Raw genomic sequence first — 27,510 nt, 5'->3', positions numbered from 1 at the left:
CATCATGTATCAATGATAACTGAAACACAAGCAAAAGATTTGGTTCTTCAGCATGCCTGCTTGTCGAAACAGACCCCTGGTGACTAAAACAATTGTACAGAGTTGTTTTTAGAAGCTGTTCAGCCAAATATTATTAACAAATAACAAGACACCTGCAATGATGCGACTATCATCACTATCATCCTAACATCCACAAACCACATTATCATTTTAGATGTCTGATGTTGTCATTTATTGCATTCAACACCTAACCAGTGAAAAAAAAATAGTGATCAGTAGGCTGCGTAGGCAGGCAGTCTAGACCAATCAGGAGGCTGTCATCCTCTGGCACTGGCTGACTCACTGTCCCTTCAGATAATCTTAGAGTGGTTCAGTGGACATCTCAGTTCCTCTTTTGAATTGACAGAGATCAGGATGTTGACCACATTTCTCCTGTAGACTCCATCATATCTAAATAAACCATCTTTAATGTCTGTTGTCAGAGAGTTTGTAGTTATCAGCGCGTAACTTTCAGCTTATGACATCTTCATATCACCTTTGCTACTTTTGAAGTCTAAGTAAGGACTTACTTCCTTATTTCAGTAAAACACAGGTTACTGTCAGTCTCCCACTCATCTTGTGGTCAGGCATCCTTCTCATCTGGTCAGGAGAAATCAAGGAAACTGAGAAAACATAAAAACACAACAAAGTGGAAATATATAAAAAAAAAAATAAAAAAAAGTGATTCTAAGAGTTGGAGAAGACTTTTGGCAATGCAGAGTATAACCATAACTGTGTGAGACATTATGTAGTCATCTTTAAGATGCTAAAAGTTAAAGACAACAAAGTCAGTAATATAAATAGTCACTGAATATTTAACAGGAATACAACAAGACTTGCAGGATACTTCTGGTGAAAAGACACATGGACGAGTTGTTTAAAGATTGTTAATGTTGTTAATTATTACTGTACCTCTGTCAGTTATAGCCCTCTACTTACGAAAAACAAACTCATCAAATTCAACAGAGACCAAATCATGAACAAAAGATTTGTGCAAGAGAAAATTGTGAATATTGTTATCACTGTCTTAGCTCTGTCTGCTTCAGGCTACTTAAAAAAAAAGAAGTTAATCACATATATGAATGTTATTGTTTCCAGACCTCTGGCAGATACAGTTATTTAGTTAATAAAGAAAACAAAGTCCTCAAATATTTGAAAAAGCTGAAAAGGCAGAAAAAGGGGCCAAACTCCAAAAAATTATAACAGATGTTTGTTTTAAAAATTGAATACTAGCGAGCACCCCACAGACAAGAGCTCAAATAGCCTACACCAAAGAGCAGCTGAAAAAGCAGCAAACCTTGAAAGAAATGTACATCAACAGGGGGAAAGAAACCACCAGAGAGCTAGAGCGGCTGAGAAAGCATAGCGATAATGTTGTAATGTTTTGGGGTTGTTTTTTTTTTTTTTAAATCATGTTTTGTTTGAGTAGCCTTCCATGGGTCTGCTCTCAGTTAGGCTGTGTCTGCTTTCTGTCTCTGACAGCTGAGAGATATTCTGCCAGTTCCTGATGTTTTTTCAGAGCCAGATATCATTCTAATCTACTTTGGCTTTCAGCTTTCTTCTTTCCAGTTTTATTTGCATGTTTTTCATTCTACATTGTATTAGGGCCTATCATGATTTGGTTCACTCTGGTTGGTGTTTTGCAAGTGTTGGTGTTCTGATTGTGCCTGAGAGGATTTTTTTCCCGGGCTAAGCTTTTAGTTTTGAAGGTGACTGAAGACTGAGTGCTCTCCTTTGAATGGTACCTACCAGTGGCTATCTTGTCAGATCTGCTCTACATGCAATTGTTTGTGTTTTTTCATGAAATCCTACACGCGTCAATAATCCCCCTCTCCAACAATCTGGCATTGGCTGCAATGCGCTCCCGTGCGGTAGGTGGCAGTATGCGGCTCTGATTTCTACCAGCTTGCGTAACGTTGAGAAGACGAGGACGAAGAAGGACTTCATAACAATAATAATGACAAGTGAGGGGAAGTAAGGTGAGTTGTACACACACACACACACACCAGATTTTCTCATGTTTTAAACATTAAAGTGCTCCACATTTAAGAAGAGCGCTGACATAGTTCATGAAAACGTGACTCGACGTGCAGCGGAGAGATACACGAGTGGTAGACCTCATTTACTTGGTTGTAGCTGGTAACGTTAGCCTAGCATCACACATGACCTATGTTACAGCATCACCTCGGAATAATAAACGCTGTTTTTCCAGCTCAAATAAAGACATGCTGTATGTTAGCTGTTTGAAGGTATGTGCTTCAGCCGTAGCGATGATAATCGTAGTTGTTTTCCCCCTTCTACACAGCTCTGTTATAACAGGTCCCAAAGCATCACTTGTGCCTGTCAGTAGGAGGGATTGACCTGTGCACACTGTTATAAATGCAGAGGAAAGGTCAGACTGACAAAGCTGCTGAAACAAATCAGCAACAAAGAATTTAGTTTCGCAAAACCGACACACCTATCTGTTGTAGACTGACCGGTCTGAGAGCAGCCCACAAATAAATACCACCACTATCCCTCTTTCATCTGCTTTCCTCATTGTGAAGAAGTAAGCTGTGTGTTATCAACTGTGTTATGATATTTAAGATGTGGTCTACATGTAGAGCCTTGCTTCAGAGATAAACCACGCAAAATGTGGAGACAGATAAATGTTTTTTTCTTATGAACTCGTGATTTGTAGTTAAAATCCTTTTTCTTACACTGACCCAGTGATTTTCTGTTCCCCTTTTCAACCTAAGGAGCTTTAATCTGGTCGTGGCAGTGGAGAGCAGAGAGAAGTTTGACATTATGGAGGCCGTGGTTGACTTCCTAAACGTGTTCCACGTCAACGCCAGTGGGTTCTCCGTGACGCTCAGTCTCTTCCTCATCTTTCTGGGTCTTCTCTACTGGTGAGTAAATGGTTTGAGTCCTAGTCTGTCTGTGATGCTGCAGCTGCTGTCAGTAAGGAGAAGGTACCAGACACAAAGCATACTCAGCAAGCCCTTTCAGACAGTCAGTGCACTCAATCAGTCGATGTTTTCAGGCTTTGTAGCACTGAGATTTCTGATTGCATTATTTTGGGAAGCTCTTGAAGAAAGACCTCAAAATATTCTAGTCCAGACGGTTAACAAACGAACAGAGGGTTTATCACGCAGCTTTATTTGCTCCAGTGAACACCAGTCAACATGCAAGATTTGTTGGGATGATTGGGCAAAAGACTGTATTAAGAAAACAAAGGGCTGAAACAAAATATTCTTCACTCCCTTTGCTTTTTTTCTCTGTTTTCTAGGTATTCAATTTACCCCTTTTCAGTCCTTTCTCGATGTGGCATCAAACATCCGAAGCCAATACCTTTCTACGGCAACATATTCATGTTTCGCCAGGTGAGATATTAATGCGTGTGGAAGCTCTCTAACCTTTATTTCTTCTTTGCCTTTGGTTTCTGTTTCTGGTTTCAGAAAAGTCTCACTTCCAACTCATTACGGCACCTTATCAGATTGAACAACACTCAGATGCAGCAATGTTTTATGTTGTGTTAGCCCGAAATAGTTTTAATGTAATTATAATTACACTGTGTTCTGTTTTGTTTGGTTTGCTGTAATTTGACTACATCGTCAATTTGTCTGGCCTTGGATTAATGATATGCTTTTGGTTTTCTTTGTTTATGAAATAGAAAGTTAAAAAAGAAACACTCCTTAGTTAAAACAAATATATATATTTTTTATATATATATAACATCAAATAATGATGTTGCAGGTTTTATGATATTTGGATGTGTCTCTGTATAGCATGTGATATGATTAATGCTCACTCGGTCAGTCTCGGTGGCCCTGCCCCTGTAGGTCACATGCAAGTTTGTCATGCAAGTTTCAGTATCTTAAATTGAGTACGGTCGCTCAAGTGGCGTCTAGAAAACCAGCAGGATTCATCGCCTCTCTTTGGAGCGTGTTAGCTGATGTCTCACTCAGTAAGGATTGACAGTTACAGCATTTCCTTACCACAGGTGATATGAATCATATCAGAATTGACGTGCAAGAGCTCATTATTCCATTGACTTTATCTAACTCTGTTATTGACAAATACTGTTGAGAGTACATTAACCTACATGCCAGTTTGGTGCAGTCGATTAAGATATTGTTGAATTTTATTTTGTTTTTGTAACATTTGTGAAACTGGGACACCTATTGTGTTTTATTCACATAACACAAGATAAGTTATGTCGAACTCTTTGAGAGAAAGTGCTGAAATGGAAGGCTGCGGCTGTGAAAGACTTCTGTTGCTGGTCGTGTCTGCGTGCTTGTAGTGTGCAGTACATCTGCTTTTGGTTGTCAAAGAAAGACTGTAGCGAAGTTGTTTGATATTTTTACAACTGCTCCCTGTGTATTATGAAAAGCACTTTCTTTATGGGTGACGACAAGAAGGGCTTGTAGTTCTGTGGTTTATTTGAGGTGGCCTGATAATTCCCTCACAGACTGGGTGCTGGGTATTATTCCCTCTTCTCCCAGCACTGGCCTGACTAACCAGTGACCTCTAGTGGCCTGGCAGGGTTTTGATCGACATTCCCAACTGACTTCACAAATGTGATTTATGTAATAATGTGAAGTTCATCTTGTTTACTCCCCACTTTTGTGGCTTCATGATTTTAATACTTTTGTCAGTGAAAATTACAATTGTGATGCTAAAATGGTAATTTCCACAAATTACTAGTGCTACTAATGCAATATGAGGCGCTGTTTAGCTCCGTTCGTAGAGCGGGCGTCCCATGTACAGAGGCTTTGTCCTCACTGCAGCGGCACCGAGTTCGGGTCTCGGCCTGGAGCCTTTTTGCTGCGTGTCACTCCCCCTCTCTCTCAACCTGTTTCCTGTCATGTCTTCAGCTGTTCTGTCATTAAAAACCAAAAGGTGAAAAAATAAAAATAAGTAAATAAATAAAAATAATTGCAATATGATATCTTGGCAATATCATGCAGCTGCACTTTTGACTTAACTACAATTTACATGAAGACAGCAGCCCCAATATCAAAATGTCTCCAACATTAAAGGTACAGTTTGTGAGAAAGTTGATATAATGACACTGACAGGACGGGTTGAGTTTTTGACGAGTTGATGATGAGACTCAAAAATGGGACTTGTTGAGTTATTTCGTTTTTAAGAAGAGCTTCTGTGCTTCCTTTCTGATGTGGTGGGATGTTATTTGGGTGTAATAACCTTGGTCTGATGGAGTTCTTTAACTTTCTTTTCAGGGTTTTTTCAAACCTATCACTGAACTCATAAAGACACATGGCAGAGTTTGTGGGTAAGTAGAAAAAGTAACTTCTACATCAGCACACTGAAAAATTAAATGAATTCTTTGCTTGTTAGAAAACCTGTTAGAAGCAAGCATAAGGTTCTTCGATCTGACTCTCCCTGATGTATTTCAGGTATTATTTGGCCCGCAGACCAGTGGTGGTGGTAGCAGACCCTGACATGCTGAGACAAATTATGGTCAGAGACTTTAGCAGCTTTCCAAACAGAATGGTGAGGACATTTACCAGTGCAGGCAAATGTAAACCATGTATTAACACATGATTCCAAAATAAACTTTGATGGGTTAATCATGATAGATATCTGTGCCTGTACTCTCCTCTCTTGCACTCTGTGCAGACTATCCGCTTTGCTACCAAGCCCATGAGCGACTGTCTGCTCATGTTGAGGAATGAACGCTGGAAGAGAGTACGGAGCATCCTGACCCCGTCATTCAGTGCTGCCAAGATGAAGGAGGTGAGATATGCGCCATTTAACTATCAAAAGGGAGTTGGACACGACCCAAACGCACCATGCACCCAAGATTGTTTGAATTGGCTCCTTTCTGTCTTTCTGTCAACACTTTCACACACACTCAGCCAGGAGTAACTTAAAATATTCATCCCCGCAGTGTTTACTGCATGTTTGCTTTACAGTTTTTCTCCATTGTTTACACACATTTTCTGAAAGCATGCCTCATGCTCTCAGAACTCTACACACAAATCAAAAATCACACACACAATGGGCAAAACCCCTCAATTATCCTGCAAAATTAAACTTTACATTCAAAACAATGTTATTTCTTCTCAAAATGGTATTTTGTTTTCAAATGACACACACAAACCATCAAATTAATAGACATTTATAAGAACAAGTTGAACACTGATGTGCTCAGTGTAAAACACTATGATGAATGGAAAACACTTCTTCTTCATTCATCATAATGACTTAGGCATTTTTTGTTCAGTTACACTAACTGCAGTCAGTACATACATAAGTGTGATGTAAAATATTTGAGAATATTGTTTTTATACTCAGAACACACAAATACACGGTAACAGATATATTTTATTTTTCCCACAAAAACAATGTACACAGTGTACATCTCAACCAACACAAAGTGCATATACAACAATATACGGTCTACCTACAAAACAACAGAAGAATTTACTGTACACAGTTACAGTAAAAAATAAAATAAAAAAATAAAAAACTGTGCAGCATGATCTCCTCTGTTTCGGTCTGGCCACAGCACCTCATCCACATCACATGCAATGTTTTCCCTGGCCAAGCAGCAAGAGAAACATCACCTAGCATGGTGAATCCAGCCATGAAAAGCACCAACTGCTATACATCCACATGCATCTTCCATAGCTTGGAGAAGGGGTATACACATTTGTGGATTTGTGGATTTCGGTCATACACTTTACAAAAAATTCTCAATAGGATTGAGGAATGGAGAATATGGAGGGAGATAAAGCGTGGTTGGGCAGTGAACCAGTTACAAACCAGAGCAGCCCAGTGGAAACTTACGTTGTCCCAAATGACAACGTACCTGAGCTGCTCTGGTGGAATGAGTGTGTTGTGTGTCTAGGTGTTTGCCCATGTGATGAGTCAGTGTGCATAGTAGGGCAATTCACTTTAGAATTTTGAATGACAGAGTGTTCTTTGTGAAAGCAAGAGATTCTCTTCATGAAAATTGTGCCAAATGCAGAGAATTGTGTGTAGTGTTTTGAAAAAAGTGTGTTTTAGAACTGCAATTTGAGTGTAAAGCAGGAATTGTGCTTGTAGTTTAGCAGAATTGGTTCAGGGGGTTGGTGCATGAGTTACATGTTGTGGTCATTTTGTCTCAAGTACCAGTTTTTGTGTGTAAACAATTAAGAAAAACTGTAAAAGCTCACCACATGTTCATCTGTTATTTACATCTTAGAGCAGTTACTGTCCGTCCACTGTTTGTATTTACTGGTATTTTGATCTACAAAGGCTTCTTGCCAGCTGTATAGAGTTAGGATGCTTTATTTCTTTGTGGAACCACATTGACCTTTTCCTAGTTGTTGTGGTGACAGGTTGATGTGTGTCTTCCCTTTCCCAGAAAGTCTTAGCAGCTATGAGAAGTGTCACCGTCTCTTATATTTTCCTGTAGATGGTTCCGCTCATCAACACAGCCACCGACGCCCTGATGAATAACTTGAATGTTTACGCTGAGTCAGGAGAGGCCTTTGACATCCACAAGTAATCACACGCGCAGTGAACAGCAGTCATTAGAATAACACTGTCCTTTTCAGTTCCCTGTAACATTTCTGTTTGTGTACTTGTTCCTGCAGGTGTTTTGGCTGCTTCACCATGGATGTTATCGCCAGTGTGGCATTCGCAACACAGGTGGACTCGCAGAACAACCCCGATGACCCGTTCGTCCGCCACGCACAGATGTTCTTCTCCTTCTCTTTCTTCAGGCCCATCATGCTGTTTTTCAGTCAGTCCAATCGATTTATACTGTTGTTTATTTAGGTGAATTATCACATTTGAGACATTTATACAAGCGATTTAGATAGGAAAGAAATGTGGGGCAAGAGAATAAAGCATTAATGAAGCATTGAGTTGAAACTGGAGGGTCTGTTATCCTCTATTGTTTCGATTGGGAATATGTCTCAAAAGTATCATGGCTGACCAGGTAATTGGATAGTAAATTTGAAGAAAATGAAGGATAAAAATTAAATAGTTAATATATCTTTCTAAACATGTACATTTTATGATTGCACACCTGCGTGTGACTGTGTAAAGCTGGCATTTGTCGCACCAACATATTTGGTTTGTGTGTCCAGTTGCTTTTCCATTTTTGGCGGCTCCTCTGGTGGGACTCATCCCCAACAAAAGACGAGACGAGATGAATCAGTTCTTCATCAACAGCATCCAGAAGATCATCGAACAGAGAGAGGAGCAGCCTCCTGAACAGGTGGACTTCATGGATGTACAACTTACGATTTCCTATAGATATTTTTTTTTAAAGAATTAATTTGTTGATGATCTTTTGCGTGTAGAGGCGTCGAGACTTCCTTCAGCTGATGTTGGATGCGAGAACCAGCAAGGAGGCCATGGCTTTGGAACACTTAGACACTTTGACAGCCAAATCTGCCAGTGACCTCGAGCACAGGAACCAGCAGACCCAACCGTCCACCTCCAATCAGGACGATCGTCCTCACCCACAGGAGTCCCCCACCAGACGTCCACAGAAAAAGATGATAACGGAGGATGAGATCGTGGGTCAGGCTTTTGTCTTTCTGCTGGCAGGCTACGAGACCAGCAGCAACACGCTGGCCTTCACCTGCTACCTGCTGGCCATCAACCCTGAGTGTCAGAGGAAAGTACAGGAAGAGGTGGACGATTTCTTCACCAGACATGTGAGTGTTGCTTTTAGTTGTGAACGGTTGTGGATTTATCTCAGAACCAGACAAATTCAGTGCATGCAGACTTTTTATTTCATTTTTATGTTTAAACCTCTACTGAATTATGCTGAATTTACTTTGTTTTCCCTTTTTTGTAGGAGTCACCAGATTATGCAAATGTCCAAGAGCTGAAGTACATAGACATGGTCATAAGTGAAGCTTTGCGCCTCTATCCGCCTGGATTCAGGTAAATGTAGAACATTAAATGAGGGTAAAAGATCGTTTTTCATTAGATTTAGTAGCTTCACAATGAACACCATCATTTGTTTCTGTACATACTGTACATTTTTAGTTATGTTTATACTCAGCAAAATCATAGAGGAATCACAAAGACAATAAAGACGGAAAATGTAGTGAAAGTGTATCAAACATGACATTTTTCACCCAACAAAGGTTTGCAAGAGACATCGACCAGGACTGTGTGGTGAACGGCCAGCTCCTCCCTAAAGGAGCGACGCTTGAGATCCCAGCAGGCTTTCTCCACTACGACCCCGAGCACTGGCCAGAGCCTGAGAGGTTCATCCCTGAACGGTAGGAGCCTGTTCTTACAGTAAATAAGAAAAACATATAGTACCTGCACCTTGTGTGCCAATATCATCCAAATCTAGGAAATGACTTGGCTGTGCTTGCTCACAATTTGTGAATGGGGCATTATGAATTATCTTGAAAAAATGCACCATCGCCACCTGCAACTAACTGAAAAGTGGTGTGCAACACCCAAAAAAAATACGAACATGTCGTCACATGACTTTCAGGTTGAAACTACTCAAAGGTCTCAAAAGTAAAAACACTTTGCAGAAGGCATTTTTAATTGTCACCGTAGGAAATACACTTGTTTAAATAATAATGAATGCCGGCTGAATTCCAAATAGCTGCTTGAGTTCCAGGGTCACTGTATTGTGCCTGCTGGCTCATTGTCACTTTATAATGACTCATAGGGAATGGAACTTCTGTTGTCAGTATGAGATTCCTGTTGAGACATGTCTGCTATAAAAAGGTCCCTGCATTTGTGGACACCATGCCTGTTGTCATGGCAGTGAATAGCCTTGACATAGCGACAACACAACGTGAATACAATACCTGCTGGTATCTTTACCTGGTACTGATATGGTGGACAGAAAAGTTACTGTTACCGTTACAAAAGTGATGCTGCATGTTGTCTTTAAAATGTTTTCTGTTAACAGTGAAGTTGCATGAACCTTGTTACAACCTTGTCAACCTCTTTATCATTAATATGTACAGCAAGCCTATTCAATGACTTTTTTAGAAGGGCCAGATTTGAAATAAAGTGCCCACTAATAAAATGATCAAAGAGAAACAATCAGTGTTATTAAAGCGTCAAATCGCGCCCATAATTGAAATAGTAAAATACTTGCATTGAACTTAATTGAAGCTCAATAAAATATGTAATTTTTTTACTGAATGACTCCTATTCTCTTCTGCTTTTAATTCGCAAAAAAAAAATTACTTGTTGTTGTTAATCTCCAGATTTACACCAGAGGCCAAAGCCAGGCGACATCCATTTGTGTACCTGCCGTTCGGGGCAGGTCCCCGTAACTGCGTGGGGATGAGGCTGGCCCAACTGGAAATCAAGATGGCTCTGGTGCGTGTGTTCCGCAGGTTCAGCATTGTGGCCTGCTCTGAGACCAAGGTGGGTTGGACGCTTTAAACATTAAAAACATCGATCTGTTCTCAAGCCGGTCTAAGAACTGAGTCATATACACAGATGACACATTTACCCACTACACATGTGGAAGAAAAAAAGGTAAAAAGAAACTGTATTCTTCAGCACTAACAACGTTCACACTAGTAACAGCTCAGATGAAAATGGAAAAATACGTCTGCATTTATGTTTGTTAACATCCCATCGTCATACACCCATGGGTTAAATTATCATAAAATATTAAAGCGTTTGGCTTTGTGAATAATCCAACAAAAATAAGAATTTGTATAAAAACTGTATCAAGCAGCATAAGAGATCAGAGAGTGGAGATCCAGTCATCACAGTGTAGTCATAAGTAGTATGATGTTCACTTATTGTATTAACTTGGGGATTTTACAAACATCATAATAAAACAGACAAAGCAGTCTTTGCAGAGAGCGAGTGTGTAGCCGTTCTCTTTTCATTGCTGTGGTAGACCAAAAGCATATCACTTGGACTCTCCAATTTAATAATGTAAGCAAAATCATTGTCAATAAAAATATGTGTAAAATAATATATCAATTATGAACGTAATCCCATAATAACAAACACATAAAGTATGGAAGAAGTTTCTTTACATGTGGCATTCTTTTCTTTGTGCAGGTTCCTCTTGAGTTGAAGTCTTCGAGCACTCTAGGACCGAAGAATGGCATCTTTGTGAAAATTCAACGCAGAGACATGGGAGAATGTCAAGCGACTACTCCAGCTGAAGATTAGACACTCGCGTTCATCTTATTGAATGGTGGAAACAATCCTAAAGAGTTACAAAGCATTATTTTAAGTCCAGACACTGTGTCTGTTACCAGTTTGGACCTGTTCCTTACATGAAAATATTTCCATAGGTAACCTAACCCTGATCAACTTACAGCACGCTGTACATGTCCATCATAGTGCTTGTTTAGTGCCTTTCTTCTTGAGAGTGAACTGGAAACAGGATAGAAGGTGATAAACGGCATTGCTTTACGATAATGATTTGCACAAAAAGTGTGAGTGGTTTAGGTCCCTCTGAACTCCCCACTGATGGCTCCATATGTTGCTTTGGTATTATATAATAAGGGAGAAGGGGGGAGGTGGAGGACAAGTGAATGAAGAGGAGGGAGCGAAAAAAGAATAGAAGTATGCTTGACTTAAGAGAGAGGACCTCTCAGCCTCCTACCTCAGTATTTAGCAATTATTATGATTTTGTTTTAACAGGTTACAACATATTTTCATTAACCATTCATCTGAACAATGATTTTGTTTTCACTTCAATCAGGTTAACCATTTTTCTTCTTTGCACTTCGTAACTTTGATTCTTTTATTACTTTCTAAGTGCATTTAATATTTTAACTTATTTTATTGTCTTCACAAGTTACTGCAGTTAATTCAATGAACAGCTGAAAATGCAGAGATTGATCCTGGGCACTATGTGGTTAAATATAATGATATAAAATAGTAAACTGGCAGCTGAATCTGAAAGTTTGCACATTCCTTCACCAAATGAGCCGTCTGTTTTTGAGCTGAGCTGCTCTCTTTGCTGCTTCTACCCGGGAACGATTGTTAACTACAGTATGTAATAATTAACCAGCAGTCCCAGATGTCCCAAATAAGCAGGACACGGAACTGAACATGTTTTGGCAGGAGGGTGGTTTGTCCCTTGTGATCAGCGTTACTGATTAAATTTGAATATATAATGACCTACACAGTCCTGTCATGTTTGCACTTCTTTTTATTTCTCCAACTGACAGCTATAACAGAGAGAGCAGGGAGAGGAAATCCCTGTCTTGTTTTTATTCCTGATGACTGGAGTCATTGCATATCAACTATCACAAAATGGGAAACCAGACCTTTCTTGCCCAAGTTTCTCAGTGTGTATTAGGTCCAACTTTAAATCATAGGATAAAAAAAGCATTTGATCACTTTCCTCTCAATGACGTTGTTAATTATAGTTACAGAACATTTACGCCTCATTGAAATGAAAAGGTTACTCAACTTTCCCCCTATGTAGGAAGGTAAATCTTAGTCAGAACTTAAGATAATGTTTTGGAGTTTCTATATTCTTGAGAAATGAATTGTAATATTTAATGTGCACAATAAGAATGATTTACCGATGATTAATTCAGATGTTTCTATAAAACAACATGTATACATCAGAAGCTGTGATTGAATGCAGGGGGCTGAATGTGCTTGTTGTACAATTAAAATGTGATGATGAAATTTCTCTTTATTGGTCTGTTCTATTGTTACATAATTCGATTGACATGGCATGGCAATTACTAGCATGTTCATTACGTAACAACCTGTGACATTCTTACATCAACAGACACCAATCATTAAAAAAAACGTCCAAGGATATTAGTTATGTCTGACACCAAATTCACTAGCGCACACAATAATAATCACACCGAACAATTTCAGTTTTTTCTCTCTTTAGCAGGAAATATTGTAACATGTTTATAAATTGAATGCAACGCTATATAAAAAAAAGTTCATGTGAGCTCTACCTCAATTTGCCTTAAACGTTTCTGCATGAGTAATAATAATCCAATAATTTAATATACAATATAACCCTCACAGGGGCCATTCTGCCGCTCTTTTGGTTCTTCATTTGGATTCTTTAAGTATATTTTGTTGCTACAGCTCAGTTTTTACATACAATTCAGAATGCAGGACTTACTTTTTTACACTGGGGTGTTACATTTACTACACGTGAAGTATCTGAATACTCCCTCCACCACAGGAAAAACTCCACAAACCCTAAAAAAAAGCCACCTACTGCTTACCATCAAAGTGCCAGTGTCCCATAACACTTTGTCCCCTGTTCTAAATCTTGAGAAAGGGAAACAACAGTATTGGGACTTATAAGTAGTTGATAAGATACTCTGGATAAATCTGCTGCTTATCAAAGATAACATAGATGCTGGGGTCGCTCTCAAGGTTAACACAACTGTCATAGAGGGTCTTGCCGTCTCTTTTTGCTGGGGGACGGACATGAGCACTGCTTCCCTTGGTGTACTCCCCCACCAGGACCAGAGCAGCAAACATGATCTTGTTCCGGCTTTTCTTGCTGGTGTATCTGTCTGAGTAGGACGCATCTCTGGCAAAGTAGCTCCCTAAAAACATCATAACGTACGTTTAAAGAAAATACATTTCTTTTTCTTTGTGAACAGTGCATGCTATAAATTCATCTTGACTGAACTGGCTACCAAAGCCAAGTGTACCTTTGCCATAGGCCGTCCCGTGAACACCACACATCCTCCAGTCAAAGTTTTGTTCACAGATGGCTTCAATCAGGGACTCGTCTGTCCCGTGGAACAAGTACTGCTGATTGACGGCTTTCCCTCCATTCCTCATCATCATCTGCTCCTTCTGCCTGAACACACACAGTAGAAACATGAATGTGATGACGTGATGAATCAGTCAATTCTCACGGGTGATTAATTGCTTCTATACATTCTGTTTTCAATCTCTACAAACCCCTGAGACAAACATCTGGCCTTTTACCTCCTAAACGCAGTGTCTGCTGCGTGAGTGCTTTTTCACAGAAAGCAGCTGCCGGCTGCCACCGACTATGATGCTACGAGAAATGTTTACCAAAACAGTCCACTTGTGGGCTGGACAAATAAACATTAAGCTGGAACCTGCTATAAAGCTGTGTACAGCTAAGCAGAGCTGCAGATTCAGCTGATAATCCTCTGTGGGTTCATCACTACAAGGTGGACGACCCCTTTCAACACTGTCACACACATTGTTGTTATAAAAACATCACATATAGCTGCTTTAAGACAAAAAATGCCACATCTGCGATTTACCACTGAAAGACTTTCCACAAAGACGGGTTCTGGATCCTCTGGATGTTCTTAATTGTACTCTGTGGCATGGTGAGCTTAAACAACGTCTCAATCCTACTGTATTCCTTCGCAGATTGAGCGAGAGATATGAGCTGAAAGACAACAGAGAACAGTACAGTTAACGAAGGGTTTAATATACATTTAGAGTTGAGGAATTTAAATGTCCCATAGTGTGGAAAGTGAGATGTCCACGTCTTTTTGATTATAAAGCAGGTCTGGAAAATATATTGATTATCGGAAAATTAAAAAATAAAAAGCTCAATCTACAGAGAAATCTACTTTCCCCGTTTACCAACTGTGCCTTTAAACATCCTGTCAGGACTACCCGCAAAGTTGTGATGTCAGAACAATACACTGAAATGGAGCATTTAGATAGAGGGTGAATAAAAGCATTAAAGCATGTCATATTCCCTGAAAGACACCAAAAATAGAAGCCTTAAAATATCAGCCTTAAAATGAGCATAATATGGGATGAGCACAATAACACATGAAATAAAGATACCTTGTATCCAAAATCTGGAAGGGCATTCTTGTCCCAGTAGGAGGGGAAACTTTCAGCTGTGGAGGAGCTGGAGCTGTGTGATGACCCACTACAGGAGGAGACGAATAGAACTCTGACAAGTAATTAACCTGATCCAAAATGCCAATTAGGATGGCAACGAAATGAAAAATGTGGAAAATAATGGAGAAATAAATACCTCTTCAGCTTCACCTCCACATCTTGAGCAGACACAAAGCGAGGCCTCCTTCTGACCTCTCTCCTGGTTTTGTATCTTATGTTCTCCTGAAACATCTGCTGGGTTCCCGGTGCGCCTTTGAAGTGGAGGATATACTGCTGTTTGCCAGCACTGAAAGGAATCTCTGTATCTCTGTCTGCCAGGTACACGTTCTCCAGAGTCTGAGAGGTGACGGAGGCTGGTGTGTCACCAGCACCCTGAAGAGAAGGAGCAGAACAGATCCATCAAAGTTTGACAATGACCAAAAGGAAAAAGAATTATTAGTGAAGTCCAACCCACATGTCCAAACTCCAGCCATATCCCACTCTCATCCTTCCAGTACCAAATCCACTCTGTTGTAAGAATGTAGTGCGGTGGCTTTGAGACAGAGGAGGAAGTGGACAGGCGACGAACTTGAGCCCCTCCATACGTCATCGACGTGAAGTCGACTGACGGCTCAACGGGGGACGCAGAGCTGAAAGCAAGCGGTGAAAGAAAGTCATCAATTTCCTCTAGGGGACTTTAGCTAATGCCGTCTATGGTGGACAATCTATTTGTAGGAGAACTGTGTGTACTTCTCCACTCATGCACCTTTGTAGAGAAAGAAATCTGAAAATCCCCAAGGCGGTGGTGGGTGATGGTTGATCCTTGCAGTTTCTGTCACTTCCTGGATCACAGTAGGCCTTCTCAATGTCCTCCATGTTGGGCAGGTCCTTCCAGGTCACACCATCGCTGTCTAAAACCTGCCACCTGTAAGGCAAGTGCCAATGGACCCGGGCACACTTATCTATGGTACAGAGGCGTCGATTACACAGTGGCAGACACACAGGCATCATGTCCTTTTTACACAGAACTACACAGTGTGACTAGTCTCAGTGTTACCTTTAAAGCTGCAGTGCCTGCGAATGAAGAAGAGGCAGATTTCATTCTTGTCAACATCGCTCATGGGTTTGGATGCACCAGCAGAACGAGCGGGGGGTCCAGGGTTGTTCTGGGAAGGCGGCTGACTGGGGAGTCTTACTTCAGGCAGCGCTGCAGGAGACACACATATATATCTAGAATCTACTGTGCAGTTCAAAAACTTTTCAACAAAGTCTATATTCTTTACCAGGAACAGCAGCGGCTCGTCTCTCCTGTAGTTCCATGATGATGAATTTATTTCTGTAGATCTCATGAAGGTTGTTGATATTCTCCTGACTGAATCCTCGGAAGGTCTTCGTTCCCTGCACGTTGATATTGTGGGTTCTCTTACAGGAAGGGCCAAACTTACAGACACCCTGGAGGTAGTGTTGGCAGACGTGAAGCTTGTGGCAGTCGGTTTTGAACCTGCAGGAACCGTGCTCACCGTCGCCCTTGTTGTAATGTGGGCAGACCTAGAGGAGTGTACAGAGGATGGCGACCATATAATGTTCACTCAGACATCGGCATGATTTTCTACACAGCTCTGAACTCCCACCTCAGTCTCCTGTTGTTGCCAGTAAAACCTACCTCAGGAAGCAGAAAAGGATCATTCTGCAGTAACAGCTGGAACAGCTGCTTCTCCGTCAAATCGTGAAGACCGGATCTCTTCAACAGCTCAGCGTTGTGCGGAGAAGCCAGGCTGTGGGGATTTTTACACTTGTGTCTGCAAAATTAACAACACAAATAAAATAGTTCAGGGGTTAAGTTTTTTTTTTATTTTTATTTTTTTAAAACACCCACTGAACATTCATTACTGCTGTATCACTGTACACAGTTTAAGGTGGGTTATTCAGGGAAAGTTACGATCAAGATTATAATAGGATGCAAATTGCTGCCATCTTCTGGTCAGATAGATGTCATACAGTGTGACTTTTTTGCACTAAGGTCTTGGTCAACAACTGTTTCCTTTCCATAGAAGTCAAACTGTGAAATGCTTTTTGTCTCTCGGCATTCACTAACACTTTCTGCTCAGATTAGTAGCTTCCTCCAATTTGTGTGCGTCTGTTTCAAGAGAAGCCACAGAGAGCAAAGAAAGGCCAAAGGTCATGGTGATGTCCGCAGCTAATAAGATACTACAGTATGCATGGTTACAAATTGCTCAATCATAACTTAATGTAGAAGTCCATAGTTGTATAAATAAACATGTAAAAAAATAATAATACTAGAAGTCCAAAACAAAGCAGACACAACCCCGTCAAAGTAACAGGAGTAAGTTCACCGGCTCTTGGACTGGTTAGTCTTTTTATTCTTCCTGATTTCTCTGTGGTTTAACAGGTTTAAAGTACCAAGCACAAGATCAACAATTTAACTTTGACATTTGGCTGAGCACAGTGTTCACACCCTGCATGCGCTCTCACACAGGTGTTGTCCTTCAGTCATTATTAGGCCTGTGCTCAGGCTGATGTTGGGTGGAGCTTCTCTGGAAACTAGGTCAATGGAAGCAAACTTATCACATAGGCTGATTACAGTGTGAGGTGTCCAGCCAAAACACATGCAAAAACATCAGGAAGCGAGTCAAATGTTGATCGGCCTGTCGTACAGGCCCACAAGTATCCAATCAAAAGCGAAAACAGCAGTGAGGCTGTGTGGGGATTTAAAGTTTAAAAATCTACACACTTTCTTATTGCTCTCATCTACATCTCTTGTCTCTCACAACTATCGAAAAATGTTAATACATATTACCACACGGTTGTCATGTTGAGCAGCGTGACTGCTTGGAAAGATGAAGGACAACAACAGTCTTCCAACTTACCCGAACGTACACTCTCCGCAAACATAATACCTGCACAGGTGTAACCCGACACACTGCGCACACTCTCCGGCTTTCTTCTGACACAGTCGCAGGCTGGTTTTAGCCACCACCAAACTGTCCGGGCTGATGACCTGACCAGCAGCCTCTAGTTTGCCTTCTTTAATGGCTATTTTACCGTCGTCGAAGAGGACACTCTGCAGGACTGAATCCGCAACAGTGAAACTCTGTGCGATCCTCTCATCCAGGCGCCTGAAGTCCAAACATCCCTGGTTGTCACACAGGGTCTTGATGATGAATTTAGAGATGATCGAGGTCATTTTGACGTGAGTTCAGCCTGAACTACACTTTTGATAGAGCAGAGCAGAGCAGTGCAGAGCTGCTAGCTCCCCTCCGATACAGAAAGAGACGTCCGGTTACTGAGAAATGAAACCGAAACTTAAAAAAATTAAATAGAGAGGATATGAAAAGGTACGCCAACCGTTAAGGTAATTATTAAGAAACGTGCTATGTGTAAAATAATTTGTAAAAGTAATAAAGTTTCAAAGAAAATGAGCTCGTTTCCACCGAACCTTCCTTTGTGTCCTGTTTCGTTGCGAAGTTTACGGATGAGAGATTCACGTAAGTACGTGAAGGCATCACCAGCCCTAGCAACCAGACAGCAGGGCTTCAGTGTACCATAGCAACCATGGAGGACGAGCTTTCGTTGATGGAAGGAAAAGGCAAAGAGGTCACCAAAGAACAAAAAGAGCACCTCTGCAACCGAATCGAAGAGCTTAAGTAATGAAAATAAATATTCAAGAATGCCCTTAAGTGAACCGTAAAGTTTATTAAGCTAAAGAAAACCTAACTAAACTAAAAAAAACCGTAACTATTTTGTGAAACCTGCTAGCGTTGGCTGCTATATCTAACTTAAGCTAGCGCTGTTGAGCAATTAGCTAATCTTACTGTACTAAAACAATACTAGTGGCTAGCTATATATCCTAGAAACATTAGCTAATAGTAATTGTGTAGGGTAAGAAGTGTGTCACGTATAGTCATATTAGTTATATAACATTATGGCTCACACAATGTTTAATACTTGAGAGTGCTTGTAAGGGTATTAGGTATTTTAATGTCATCTGTGCTAATGTATAGCTAGCTACATAATAAGTTGAGATGCTGTTTTCCTAGCTAAATTATTAGAGGTGAGTAAATAAGTAGCAATTGGCAGGTGGTTAAATTGTAGACACTTTGAATCCTCTTTGGGTTTATGTTTCCAGCTTATGCAACCAAGCTTTTTGCTTCAAGCATTTTCTTTATCTGACCCTCGAGTTGTTTACTTCCACCCAAGACGTGGCAATGCAGCCCTCCTGGCAGAGAATGACATGTTCGAGCGGTTCATCTGCCGCATGGATCCTCAGGACCTGTTGTCCCAGTCTGGTGGAGACAGTCTGGAGGCAGCAGGAGCCCCCCAGCTGGAGGGTGGAGTAAGTGCAACTCAGTGACATGACTTCTTTAAAACTCAGTGTTTTTTAATGTAATGGGATTATAAGTTTCCCACTGAAAATGAACCGTGGTGAAGTTAGTTTTAGGTTTTAATATTGGACAGCGGTGTCTCTTCCTCAGTATCACCCAGTGTTGGCTGCAGGAGGACGGTTGGCTCGCCTCCCAGAACCTCGCACTGCACTGGAGGCTGATTCAGGGACCATCCATAAGTGACCCTATGTTTGTTTGATTTACAAAAAAACAATGTTTCTTCATGCTGACTTGATGATATTAGTGAAAATTATGATTAAAAAATATTATACTAAAAATTATACTAAACTGATTTCATGTAGCACACTTATTTTGATTGCTATAGTGTTATGTATTTATTTAGCAAAAATATTTGTATAAGACAAAGGCTTTTTTTGTTAACCATTAGCTTGTGTCATATGACCCACCGACTCCAAACCAATACCAAAATATATCACTAACGGGACAAATAAGACTCACCTCTTTTTGATTACAAACATGCTTTTTCTATTTTATATAAATATTTATTATGAAAATCCAGCAGCTATTTTTCATTAGCTTCCATGTCATGTGACCCAGTGACTCCCAACCAGTACCAGAAGATATCACCACACAGGTCACAAAGGACACACCTCCTTATAATGGATTTTCCTGCTTCTTTATTGTATATGAACATTCAGCATTTCTTTTCAATAGCTTCCATGTCATGTGACCCAGTAACTAGTGACCAGTGACAACACTCGAGTGAATGCCTGAAACTTCATCACCTTGGTGAAAAACAAACACAGGGAGGACAGATTATGATACACTTTTGTTCAGGAGTAGACAGTTATTCTTGCTTAAAGTTACAAAACCAAGAGTTCAAAACAGAACATATTGCCACAATCCTAGAAACAATCGTAATGCTGCACATAATTTTGTGTGTCTTGTCAGGGTCGTGGAAGAAGGCAGAGGTCCCGGTCCAGTATAGCAGATCGCCCTCATCAGCTGACCTTGGAACAAAAACTCTATGTGGCACAGAGAGAAGTACGAGAGACACTACAAGACCAGGAAAAACTCAAACAGAAATATGAGAACATTCAGGACAACTACAAGGTTACAACAAAATCCATGCACAGAAAAACAAAACTAAAATTAACCCCAAAAAAAAAAGCTTTAAACTAACAGCACATTTTGTCTTTTCAGGCCTCCCTGAAAGAGGCTGAATTGCGTCTTGCAGATATCCGGAAGGCTAAGAAAGAGTTTGAACGCAGACTCCTTAAACCTATGAAGGACAACCGGTTGGAAATGAAAGAGCCGGAGAGGGTGCTCCAGTACATCGGAGACAAGTCAATGGTAAATACTGAGTTCAGTCTTGTGCAGAGGTGCCCAAACTTTTCTCCCTTAGGTAACAAAGGTGAATGGACGTTGGGCCAAAAGCCAGCCTGATCAGTCTTATTCTGATCTTAATAGTTTCCCTCCTGTGTTGTTGACGTCAGAACAGTTGAAAAAATGTTTTGGCAGGATAATTTTTCTTTTTGCCAAAATTAAATGGTATAAACAGTGATTCATATTATAATAAAACAAATAATTAAATATGTTTCTGGGTTTTGTTTTTTTCACTAGAAAAAATCTGCTGCTCCAAATCAAACCCTATGGCCAGGCCCACTTTGGGCAGCACTGGTCTTGTTACATCAACTTGTTCAAAGCAGCATTGGAATAGATTCGAGGCTCAGCTTATTGTCATTATACAATACAGGGTTCATAACATAACTGGCCTCTTTTTACCTACTACCTGACAAAAGGTGTTTGTTTGTCGCTATTAGTGTAGTTGAATGTACACTTCTGATGATTTATTTCATCAATTAATTAAAATGTAATAATATGTTTATATACCATGTTCATACAACAAATTTACATTTTTAATATTAGTCTGTCGCCATGTCATGTTAGTTCCTGCATTTTGCCTTTCCACCTCAAAATCCCATCAACCTGATTATTTTTCTAACATGGTATAATGTGCTGCCTTCTAGCAGCACTAGGGAAATGCCAGTAATCCTAACATGTTCTTTTAATTCACCATATGATTGTAATCATATCCCATTGAATGGGAATGACAGACGGCGGGGATCTAATTTATTTTTAGATTTTTTGATTGTTGTCTGCTTTCCCCAGTACTGTCACAGCCCCTACTCTTACTCATCATCCTCCTCTCTTTGATCACATCATCTGTTCTATTCACGAACACAAACGCACTCAAACAGGTCGCCCAGTCGGAGAAGTATAATCTGAAGAACCACGCACTGAAGGTCCATGAGAAGAAGCTCCAGCAGCAGCTCCAACAGAGAAGAACCGAAAAAGATACGGGCGCAGCAGAGTTCAAGGTAGAGAATCGAAGTGTGAAAGCAGCCAGCTGTCTTTTGTCAGTGGATTGTGTAGTTTGACAGTGAGACTGTAAGAGAACAGTGAATCACAGTCAGTAGTCTGCCCTATTTGTGCTACTTAGTAAATGTAACAATGCTGGATGCTGTGTGTTAGGACGTTTTCCAGGATTTTAGTGCGCAGAGGATCCACCAAAACCTGGATGAACTTCAAGTCAACAATTTGAAAGTACAACTTGTCCTCAGTTCACACAAGGTAACTCACTAGAAATGTGTGTGTGGGAGAGAGAGGGAGTGTTCTCAGTGTAATTTCCCGTAGACTTATGAGACAACCTTTGCAGCATCGCTTATCACCTTGAACTCAGCTCCAGCTTGTGAAATCTATCTGTGCATGTGTGTGCCAACAGGACAAGCTGCAGAATGTGACACGGGAGTCCGCAGAGCTGAGCAGTGATATCAGCAACAGGAAGCAGATGCTGGCAAAAATTGAGGAGGAGATACAGCGTGCTGAGGAGGTTTGCCCTTAGTACAACAGTTAGTCAGATCTTAAAGTGGACACAGACAGCTTTGTGTACTTCATCCGTTCTGCTTGATTTTCCCTCTCCTCAGGAGCGTTTGAAGGCAGAGGCTCTCAAGCAACACCTGCGCCGCCAGATGACAGACTATCAGGCTCCTGATATCGCAGAGTACATGCATGTCAAAGACAGGCACAAGAAGCTGCAGCAGAGCATTCACACTTGGGAGAGGAAGGTTGGGATTGCTCAGGTAAATCCAGATTTTATTTTCTCTCCTCCAATATAATCAACTCACTCCTGTATTCTCTCCTGGAAATTACAGTCACCTCTTAAAAACTGGATTTTCGCTCCCTTTTTATCATCCTCAGTCCAAGTTTGTGAAAAAAACACACAGATGTGTGTCAGTTTGCAAAACGATGTGCCCTCTCTTTTCTGTTTTCACCAGATGGCCTTGAGGAGCCAGGCTAAAGCCCGGAGCACACAGAGAGCCACTCTCACTCCTGCAAACAGTGCTGAGGCTGGAGCCCGATCTAAGGAACGCCAAATCTCAGTAAAGCTCCCATACATAGCAGAACACAGAGCATAGAGGGATGGAGAATCAGAAAAAGACGACTGAAGTCATTTACGAAAGGTGGGAAATGTGGAGAAAAAGCAATAAAGCGTTTTCGACTCGTACACGGAATGTGTTCTGGGAAGATTTATACTGTGCACCATATGAAGAATGAAATGTACAGTAGGTGTGCTGTAAATGTAAAACCCCTCTCCATCAAGTCTTGTCCAGTTAATGGGTGTAAAATCTTTGTATACTGAACTATGTTGAATAATAAAAATAACCTGATGCCATATACAATATTGATTGCACTGCAACCATAATATTCCATATTCAAATGTTATTACATTAATTACGCTCTATTGATGCCAACTAAGGTCCCCCTGTAACTTCAGGTCGGCTCTGTTGAGATTTCTAAAATACAAGCCTTAAACACTTTATAATGAGGGTTAAAACAATTTGCCTAAATAATGCTTCACTAAAGCATGACTCACAATGATTTAATGCAGGCTGTGTCATGAATTCCTGTTGCTCATCATTAACAAATGGTCACGTCGTTATGACCATGTAATTAGTTCGCACTTAATAATAAATCATCAGTTTAGAAAATGGTAATTCAGTTACTTCATGCATTAACTGAAATGCATCTACATGAGCTGGATGAAAGTTATCTTATGTCACTGAGTTTATGTTTATTATAGAAGATGTTTGCATCTGACCAGTGTGATTTAAAAAAACAGCTTATAATGTTTAAGAGAACAGGTGCCATTCTACTTTCAGAGGTTGAGTAAGTAGTTTTATGTAACTTGCTTGCACATCTGTTATATAAAGTCATAGTAACCCATTCAATTGTTAAAGGTGAGCAACAGGAATTCATGATACATCTGGCATTAAGTATATGATTTGTATCCTTATTAATAAGTGTTACAGCTGTGTAACCAAGCACATATACTCCAGTACTTTAGCTTAGTACAATTTTGAGGTACTTCTGTAAGCTTAAATAGTATCCTTTATGATAGTTTTGTTTTGACTTTAACTTGACATGTGACACACAACAATGGTTGGAGTGTATAAGAAATCTTGTGTGTATCATGAGGCAGATGGAGAGCCCCCCGATCCGCCGCTCCACCTCTTCAGGCCAGTACACGGGCTTCACTGATGCCCACCACCACCACGGCGGCAAGATGACAACATGAAAGATGAGGGGAGACTGCCTCTCTTCAGTCATCATCTATGCGCTGCGAATGAGTGAAAGAAATATTGTGTCACACTTGGCGGTTTGGCCAACTCTCATCTGCACTAGAGATGTGACTGGTTTTCAGTTGCCACGCCAGCATCTAGCCAGGCTACAAGGGGAGTGTTGTTGTTTACGCTACAAGCACAGGAGCTTTTGGCTGCTTGGAGAAAGAGGTTGTTTTTTTGTTTTGTTTTTAGGCCCGGGGCTAGCTGGATAGCACGGTTACTTCTGTAGACATAGTCAGACTGTTATGCTTGACATCCTGATGATAATTTATGCTAACTTTCGGACATATCGAGCTGTTAAAACACTACTTCCACATTCAAATGGATGCCACATTTTACCATTGCATAATCGATAGTTACACAATAAATCTATATATAATAAAACACTGTGGAAGGGGCCATTCTTAAGTACTTTTAAGTCCATTTTGTTGGTAATACTTTGTTACTCTTAAAGTTGAGAATTCAGGACTTTAACCTATCCCTTTTCACATTGTGCCATTTCCACTTTTACCCGAGTCCAATTATCAGAGCGCTTCTTATTTTGACAATTAATAACCTGACGTAACAGTAACTCAGTATAACAGCGAAGGCAAAGAAGAAAATCCACCTAAGTCTCAACAAACTATTTCCTTTATTAGAAAGAAATCCTCGGAGGTATAAGCCCTCAAAGAGCTCTACACATTATGATGTTACATGCCATATATACAGTTATATACATAAAAGTGCAATGTCACAATGGATAAGCTGTTTATTTATTATTAATTCTGTCATATAACTGTTTGGAAAATGGCATCATTACTTATTCATGTGTCTTCTTCCTGCACCGCATTTCCTCAAAAAACACAGCATCAGACATGAAAATGCGACAGTACAGGATGTCTGAAGTTCCTCTAAAACATTTTCAAAGGCACTTTCACAAGTACATACTACAGATGTACAGAACACCACAGAGTAGCTTAAAGCCTACAGACGGCATAATAACTGAGTCCTACTGTAAATGATGTTAGCATAGTGACAAAAGCACACATTTTACAACTGGCTTCATACTGTAGGTGGGACATTTGTGTTTCAGGATATTTAATCTACATCGTTTGTTTTCATTTCTACCCAGAAACACAACAAAACATAACAAAGAAGATTACAAAAATAATGAAAGTTAGCAAGTCAAAAAAATCAATTATTGTTTGATTATTATACACACAATATCTGTCAAGTCAAAGAAAGTGTAAACCTGCGGTTAGAAAACATTGCTTGTTCATTGCAAACTTTTCTGTGTTATGCTAGCCAAACATTCCCCGGACATGCACCCACTTTATTTCTACAGTACAGAGGTTTTTTTGGGGGGGGGAAAGACATACAGGGGTGCAGTCACAGCTGGAACTCATACAGTTTTTACGGCGCTATTGCGTTTGAAATTATTACTCACACACATGAGCTGACTGACATGGGCTGTTCATGCGCCTCCCCCCTTCTGTTCCCACATGTCATCATCCACAAAAGCAGACGACCCACAGAGAAAGCCTCAGTGTCAGTCAGCACAAAACAAAACAAAAAAAACCAAAACACTGACATTCTCAGCTGAACATGAAACAGACCGGAGGGTTCACAAAGCAAGCTGCTGTTTCCAGAGAAGCGTAGGAAGCAGGGTGAACACATCACGAGGCTTTTACACTAACAGTCATCAGGTCCATGGCTACCGGCAGCACTCCCACAGGGCGCCGCTATGAGTCTATACACATCAGTCAGTATGAAGAATACCTACATCACATATGGCAGATCTACAGCCACGCCTTAACTTGTACAGTCTTTGGGTAGAAAGAGCCAAGCAAGGTGTAAAAGAAGCTACAGCTTGTGTTCCACGCCATCAATAGCATGACTATAACTGTATGTAGGAGATGATTTATCATTAGAATTTTTCACACTGCTCCCCATAGATTATACACATGCAAAGGCATGAGCTATTCGGCATATTTTATCCCTGCATTGTGAGCTATTGAGGCAGGAATTTAAAAACGTTCATAATGGAGTAGTGGTTTTATCCAATGGTCATGTCATTCCAGGCAGTATGGAAATACGTTCAAATAAATCCAGCACAGAGGTGATCTTTGTACATTTCTGATACACAACAGATGCCTTGCCAAAGAACGTTTACACGCTAGTGAAAAAAATAAAAATAATAAGCATCAGTTCTTCTATCTATGAACAAAGTACCGTTAGTTGTTCAGGGCTCTTCAGGCCCTTGATCAGTTCAACCTTCAAACCACTTCTCTCCAGGTAGTCACAGCACCTTTATAATATTTAACATTTGAAAGTCAGTAAGGCCTTTGAACCAGGTCACAACACCTTCATGGGCCCATCCTAGGTAACAGCAAATAAAAGTTACATCATCTAGTTGTATGTGAATGCCACTCTCATCTGCTCACTACAGTTGTCTTCAGGCTCCAGGTTCAGGTTCATTCAGTGGTAAACAGGAGCGCCTGTGCATGAAGCGTTTTCTTCAGAGATACACAGTTCATGAATGTCTGTAAACTAACTAATGTACATTTCTAAAACCTTGAAGGAAGCCTTTGTGATTTGTTGTTTGAATTTCTTCTTTCTTTTTTCTTTTAAAAGAAGACATTTGTTAGATAATATTAACCTAAGCATATTAACACATAACTGTGCATGTTATGTCCAACTGACAGATCTGTCTACGTTGCAAGTCCTGAATCAGTCTCCACTTTATTTTCACCTTTATCCTGTCCTGGTCCATGTACTTTACACACTCTCTGATAATTTCTTGTTGTATATCTATAAAGTCTCGACACTGGTAGCATTTTGCAGCCCCGCCAAAAACGTTGACTGAGGTTTTCATTGTACATGTCTACATGGTGCAGGACTTGTCCAGAGGGTCCTGAGCAGCTGGAGGCTGTAAGGCCTGGCTGGATTTGGGCAGGACCATGGGCTTGGGCCTCAAGGCGGGGGGTTTGAGTTGCACCCCCATGCGGGGTGCTACCACAGGCTTGAAGGTGCTCATGGTATCGCTGGAGGAGCTGGTGCTGCGGCGGATTGGTGGCTCAGTGTTGGCAGTGGACCTTAGCATGACGCCATGAATAGGACTGAGGGACTCGCTGGAGCTGGCCGGTGTGGGCCCCCCGCCACCGCCAGAGGTCTGCCGCTGCTCCAGGGTGTCCAGCACCACGTCGGGGGCGTGCTTGGCGGAGCTCTGCCGCTCCAGCTCGCGCAGCTCATTCAGAGCGGTGTTCATGGTTTCTTCTATGTCCTGCAGGAGACAGAGAGAGTGTGTGTGTGAGAGAGGAGTGGGGATGTGGATGGAATGACAACACTGGTGAGAGAGAAATGGGTAGAAACAGGAAGGTTGGAGTTAAAAAAGAGAAGGTGGAGTGGAAAAAAGAGAGATGATATGAACGGTAGAGACGTGAGAGAAGGGAGAAGATAGAGTACAGTTTGGTAGGAAACATAAAAAGCGATGTTAACAGACGACCACAGAGACAGTCTTTCAAGAAAACACCAAGCGTGCATTATACATGCAGAGAGTTAGTAGAGAGTATTACTTTGCTCCAGCACCTCTCCCTCTGCATGCTAATGACTTTGGATAGCGAAGGAGACGCAGAGAAGACAAGACATGTTCATCTGAGCATGCT

General features: G+C 40.8%; 4 protein-coding genes across 11 annotated transcripts in view; 2 read left to right on the top strand and 2 right to left on the bottom strand.

Moving 5' to 3' along the window:
• The first annotated feature begins 1,933 nt into the window (after positions 1 to 1,933).
• Positions 1,934 to 12,642, top strand: tbxas1 (thromboxane A synthase 1 (platelet)). Its single transcript, XM_030425835.1, has 14 exons — positions 1,934 to 2,018; positions 2,778 to 2,927; positions 3,308 to 3,401; positions 5,262 to 5,314; positions 5,439 to 5,535; positions 5,662 to 5,778; positions 7,445 to 7,533; positions 7,626 to 7,774; positions 8,124 to 8,254; positions 8,340 to 8,699; positions 8,843 to 8,931; positions 9,138 to 9,275; positions 10,233 to 10,395; positions 11,050 to 12,642. The coding sequence occupies exons 2-14, from the start codon at positions 2,827 to 2,829 to the stop codon at positions 11,161 to 11,163; spliced, it is 1,695 nt and encodes a 564-aa protein (XP_030281695.1). The 5' UTR covers positions 1,934 to 2,018; positions 2,778 to 2,826; the 3' UTR covers positions 11,164 to 12,642.
• Positions 12,630 to 18,315, bottom strand: parp12a (poly (ADP-ribose) polymerase family, member 12a). 2 transcript variants are annotated; one of them, XM_030425833.1, is made up of 11 exons: positions 17,706 to 18,315; positions 16,481 to 16,616; positions 16,101 to 16,365; positions 15,875 to 16,024; positions 15,584 to 15,779; positions 15,293 to 15,467; positions 14,975 to 15,210; positions 14,779 to 14,890; positions 14,238 to 14,368; positions 13,647 to 13,798; positions 12,630 to 13,538 (listed from the first exon to the last, which is right to left on the bottom strand). In XM_030425833.1, exons 1-11 carry the CDS (start codon positions 18,020 to 18,022, stop codon positions 13,285 to 13,287), a joined length of 2,124 nt encoding a protein of 707 aa, XP_030281693.1. In that variant the 5' UTR covers positions 18,023 to 18,315; the 3' UTR covers positions 12,630 to 13,284. The 2 variants fall into 2 exon arrangements, with proteins under 2 accessions (XP_030281693.1, XP_030281694.1); XM_030425834.1 differs by having other exon boundaries at positions 13,151 to 13,538; positions 14,779 to 14,866; positions 17,706 to 18,314.
• A 35-nt stretch (positions 18,316 to 18,350) lies between these two features.
• Positions 18,351 to 25,423, top strand: cfap263 (cilia and flagella associated protein 263). 3 transcript variants are annotated; one of them, XM_030425839.1, is made up of 10 exons: positions 18,351 to 18,482; positions 19,036 to 19,171; positions 20,133 to 20,294; positions 20,385 to 20,534; positions 21,443 to 21,562; positions 21,717 to 21,815; positions 21,967 to 22,074; positions 22,169 to 22,324; positions 22,520 to 22,705; positions 23,725 to 25,423. In XM_030425839.1, the coding sequence occupies exons 1-9, from the start codon at positions 18,391 to 18,393 to the stop codon at positions 22,658 to 22,660; spliced, it is 1,164 nt and encodes a 387-aa protein (XP_030281699.1). In that variant the 5' UTR covers positions 18,351 to 18,390; the 3' UTR covers positions 22,661 to 22,705; positions 23,725 to 25,423. The 3 variants fall into 3 exon arrangements, with proteins under 3 accessions (XP_030281699.1, XP_030281700.1, XP_030281698.1); XM_030425840.1 differs by having other exon boundaries at positions 23,721 to 25,423; XM_030425838.1 differs by lacking the exon at positions 23,725 to 25,423 and having other exon boundaries at positions 22,520 to 22,919.
• The window catches only part of srgap1a (SLIT-ROBO Rho GTPase activating protein 1a), an 83,166-nt gene continuing 80,130 nt past the window's right edge, over positions 24,475 to 27,510 (bottom strand). For 2 of the 5 annotated variants that reach the window (XM_030425828.1, XM_030425830.1), the window contains exon 22: positions 24,475 to 27,191. In XM_030425828.1, the coding sequence (XP_030281688.1) occupies positions 26,730 to 27,191 (462 nt within the window). In that variant the 3' untranslated portion in view covers positions 24,475 to 26,729. The remainder of the gene's footprint in view (positions 27,192 to 27,510) is intronic. The other 3 variants (XM_030425829.1, XM_030425832.1, XM_030425831.1) reach the window with 2 other exon arrangements.

This window comes from Sparus aurata, chromosome 8, assembly GCF_900880675.1.
Source record: "Sparus aurata chromosome 8, fSpaAur1.1, whole genome shotgun sequence".
NCBI classification, from domain to species: Eukaryota; Metazoa; Chordata; class Actinopteri; order Spariformes; family Sparidae; genus Sparus; species Sparus aurata.
The sequence above is the reverse complement of the archived record's forward strand: the minus strand, read 5'-3'. Positions and strand labels throughout refer to the sequence as shown.

What these genes read in the sequence shown, in the direction of transcription:
- tbxas1 (XM_030425835.1), top strand. Translation starts at nt 2,827, where the DNA reads ATGGAGGCCGTGGTTGACTTCCTAAACGTGTTCCACGTCAACGCCAGT. An exon ending in ACGATTTCTTCACCAGACAT is followed by an intron (nt 8,700 to 8,842) that starts GTGAGTGTTGCT and finishes CCTTTTTTGTAG; the next exon opens with GAGTCACCAGATTATGCAAA. An exon ending in TGGCCTGCTCTGAGACCAAG is followed by an intron (nt 10,396 to 11,049) that starts GTGGGTTGGACG and finishes TTCTTTGTGCAG; the next exon opens with GTTCCTCTTGAGTTGAAGTC.
- parp12a (XM_030425833.1), bottom strand. Translation starts at nt 18,022, where the DNA reads ATGACCTCGATCATCTCTAAATTCATCATCAAGACCCTGTGTGACAAC. An exon ending in ATCCTTTTCTGCTTCCTGAG is followed by an intron (nt 16,366 to 16,480) that starts GTAGGTTTTACT and finishes ACACTCCTCTAG; the next exon opens with GTCTGCCCACATTACAACAA. An exon ending in TATGGCTGGAGTTTGGACAT is followed by an intron (nt 15,211 to 15,292) that starts GTGGGTTGGACT and finishes CCTTCTCTTCAG; the next exon opens with GGTGCTGGTGACACACCAGC.
- cfap263 (XM_030425839.1), top strand. Translation starts at nt 18,391, where the DNA reads ATGGAGGACGAGCTTTCGTTGATGGAAGGAAAAGGCAAAGAGGTCACC. An exon ending in ACATTCAGGACAACTACAAG is followed by an intron (nt 20,295 to 20,384) that starts GTTACAACAAAA and finishes TTGTCTTTTCAG; the next exon opens with GCCTCCCTGAAAGAGGCTGA. An exon ending in ACATCGGAGACAAGTCAATG is followed by an intron (nt 20,535 to 21,442) that starts GTAAATACTGAG and finishes GCACTCAAACAG; the next exon opens with GTCGCCCAGTCGGAGAAGTA.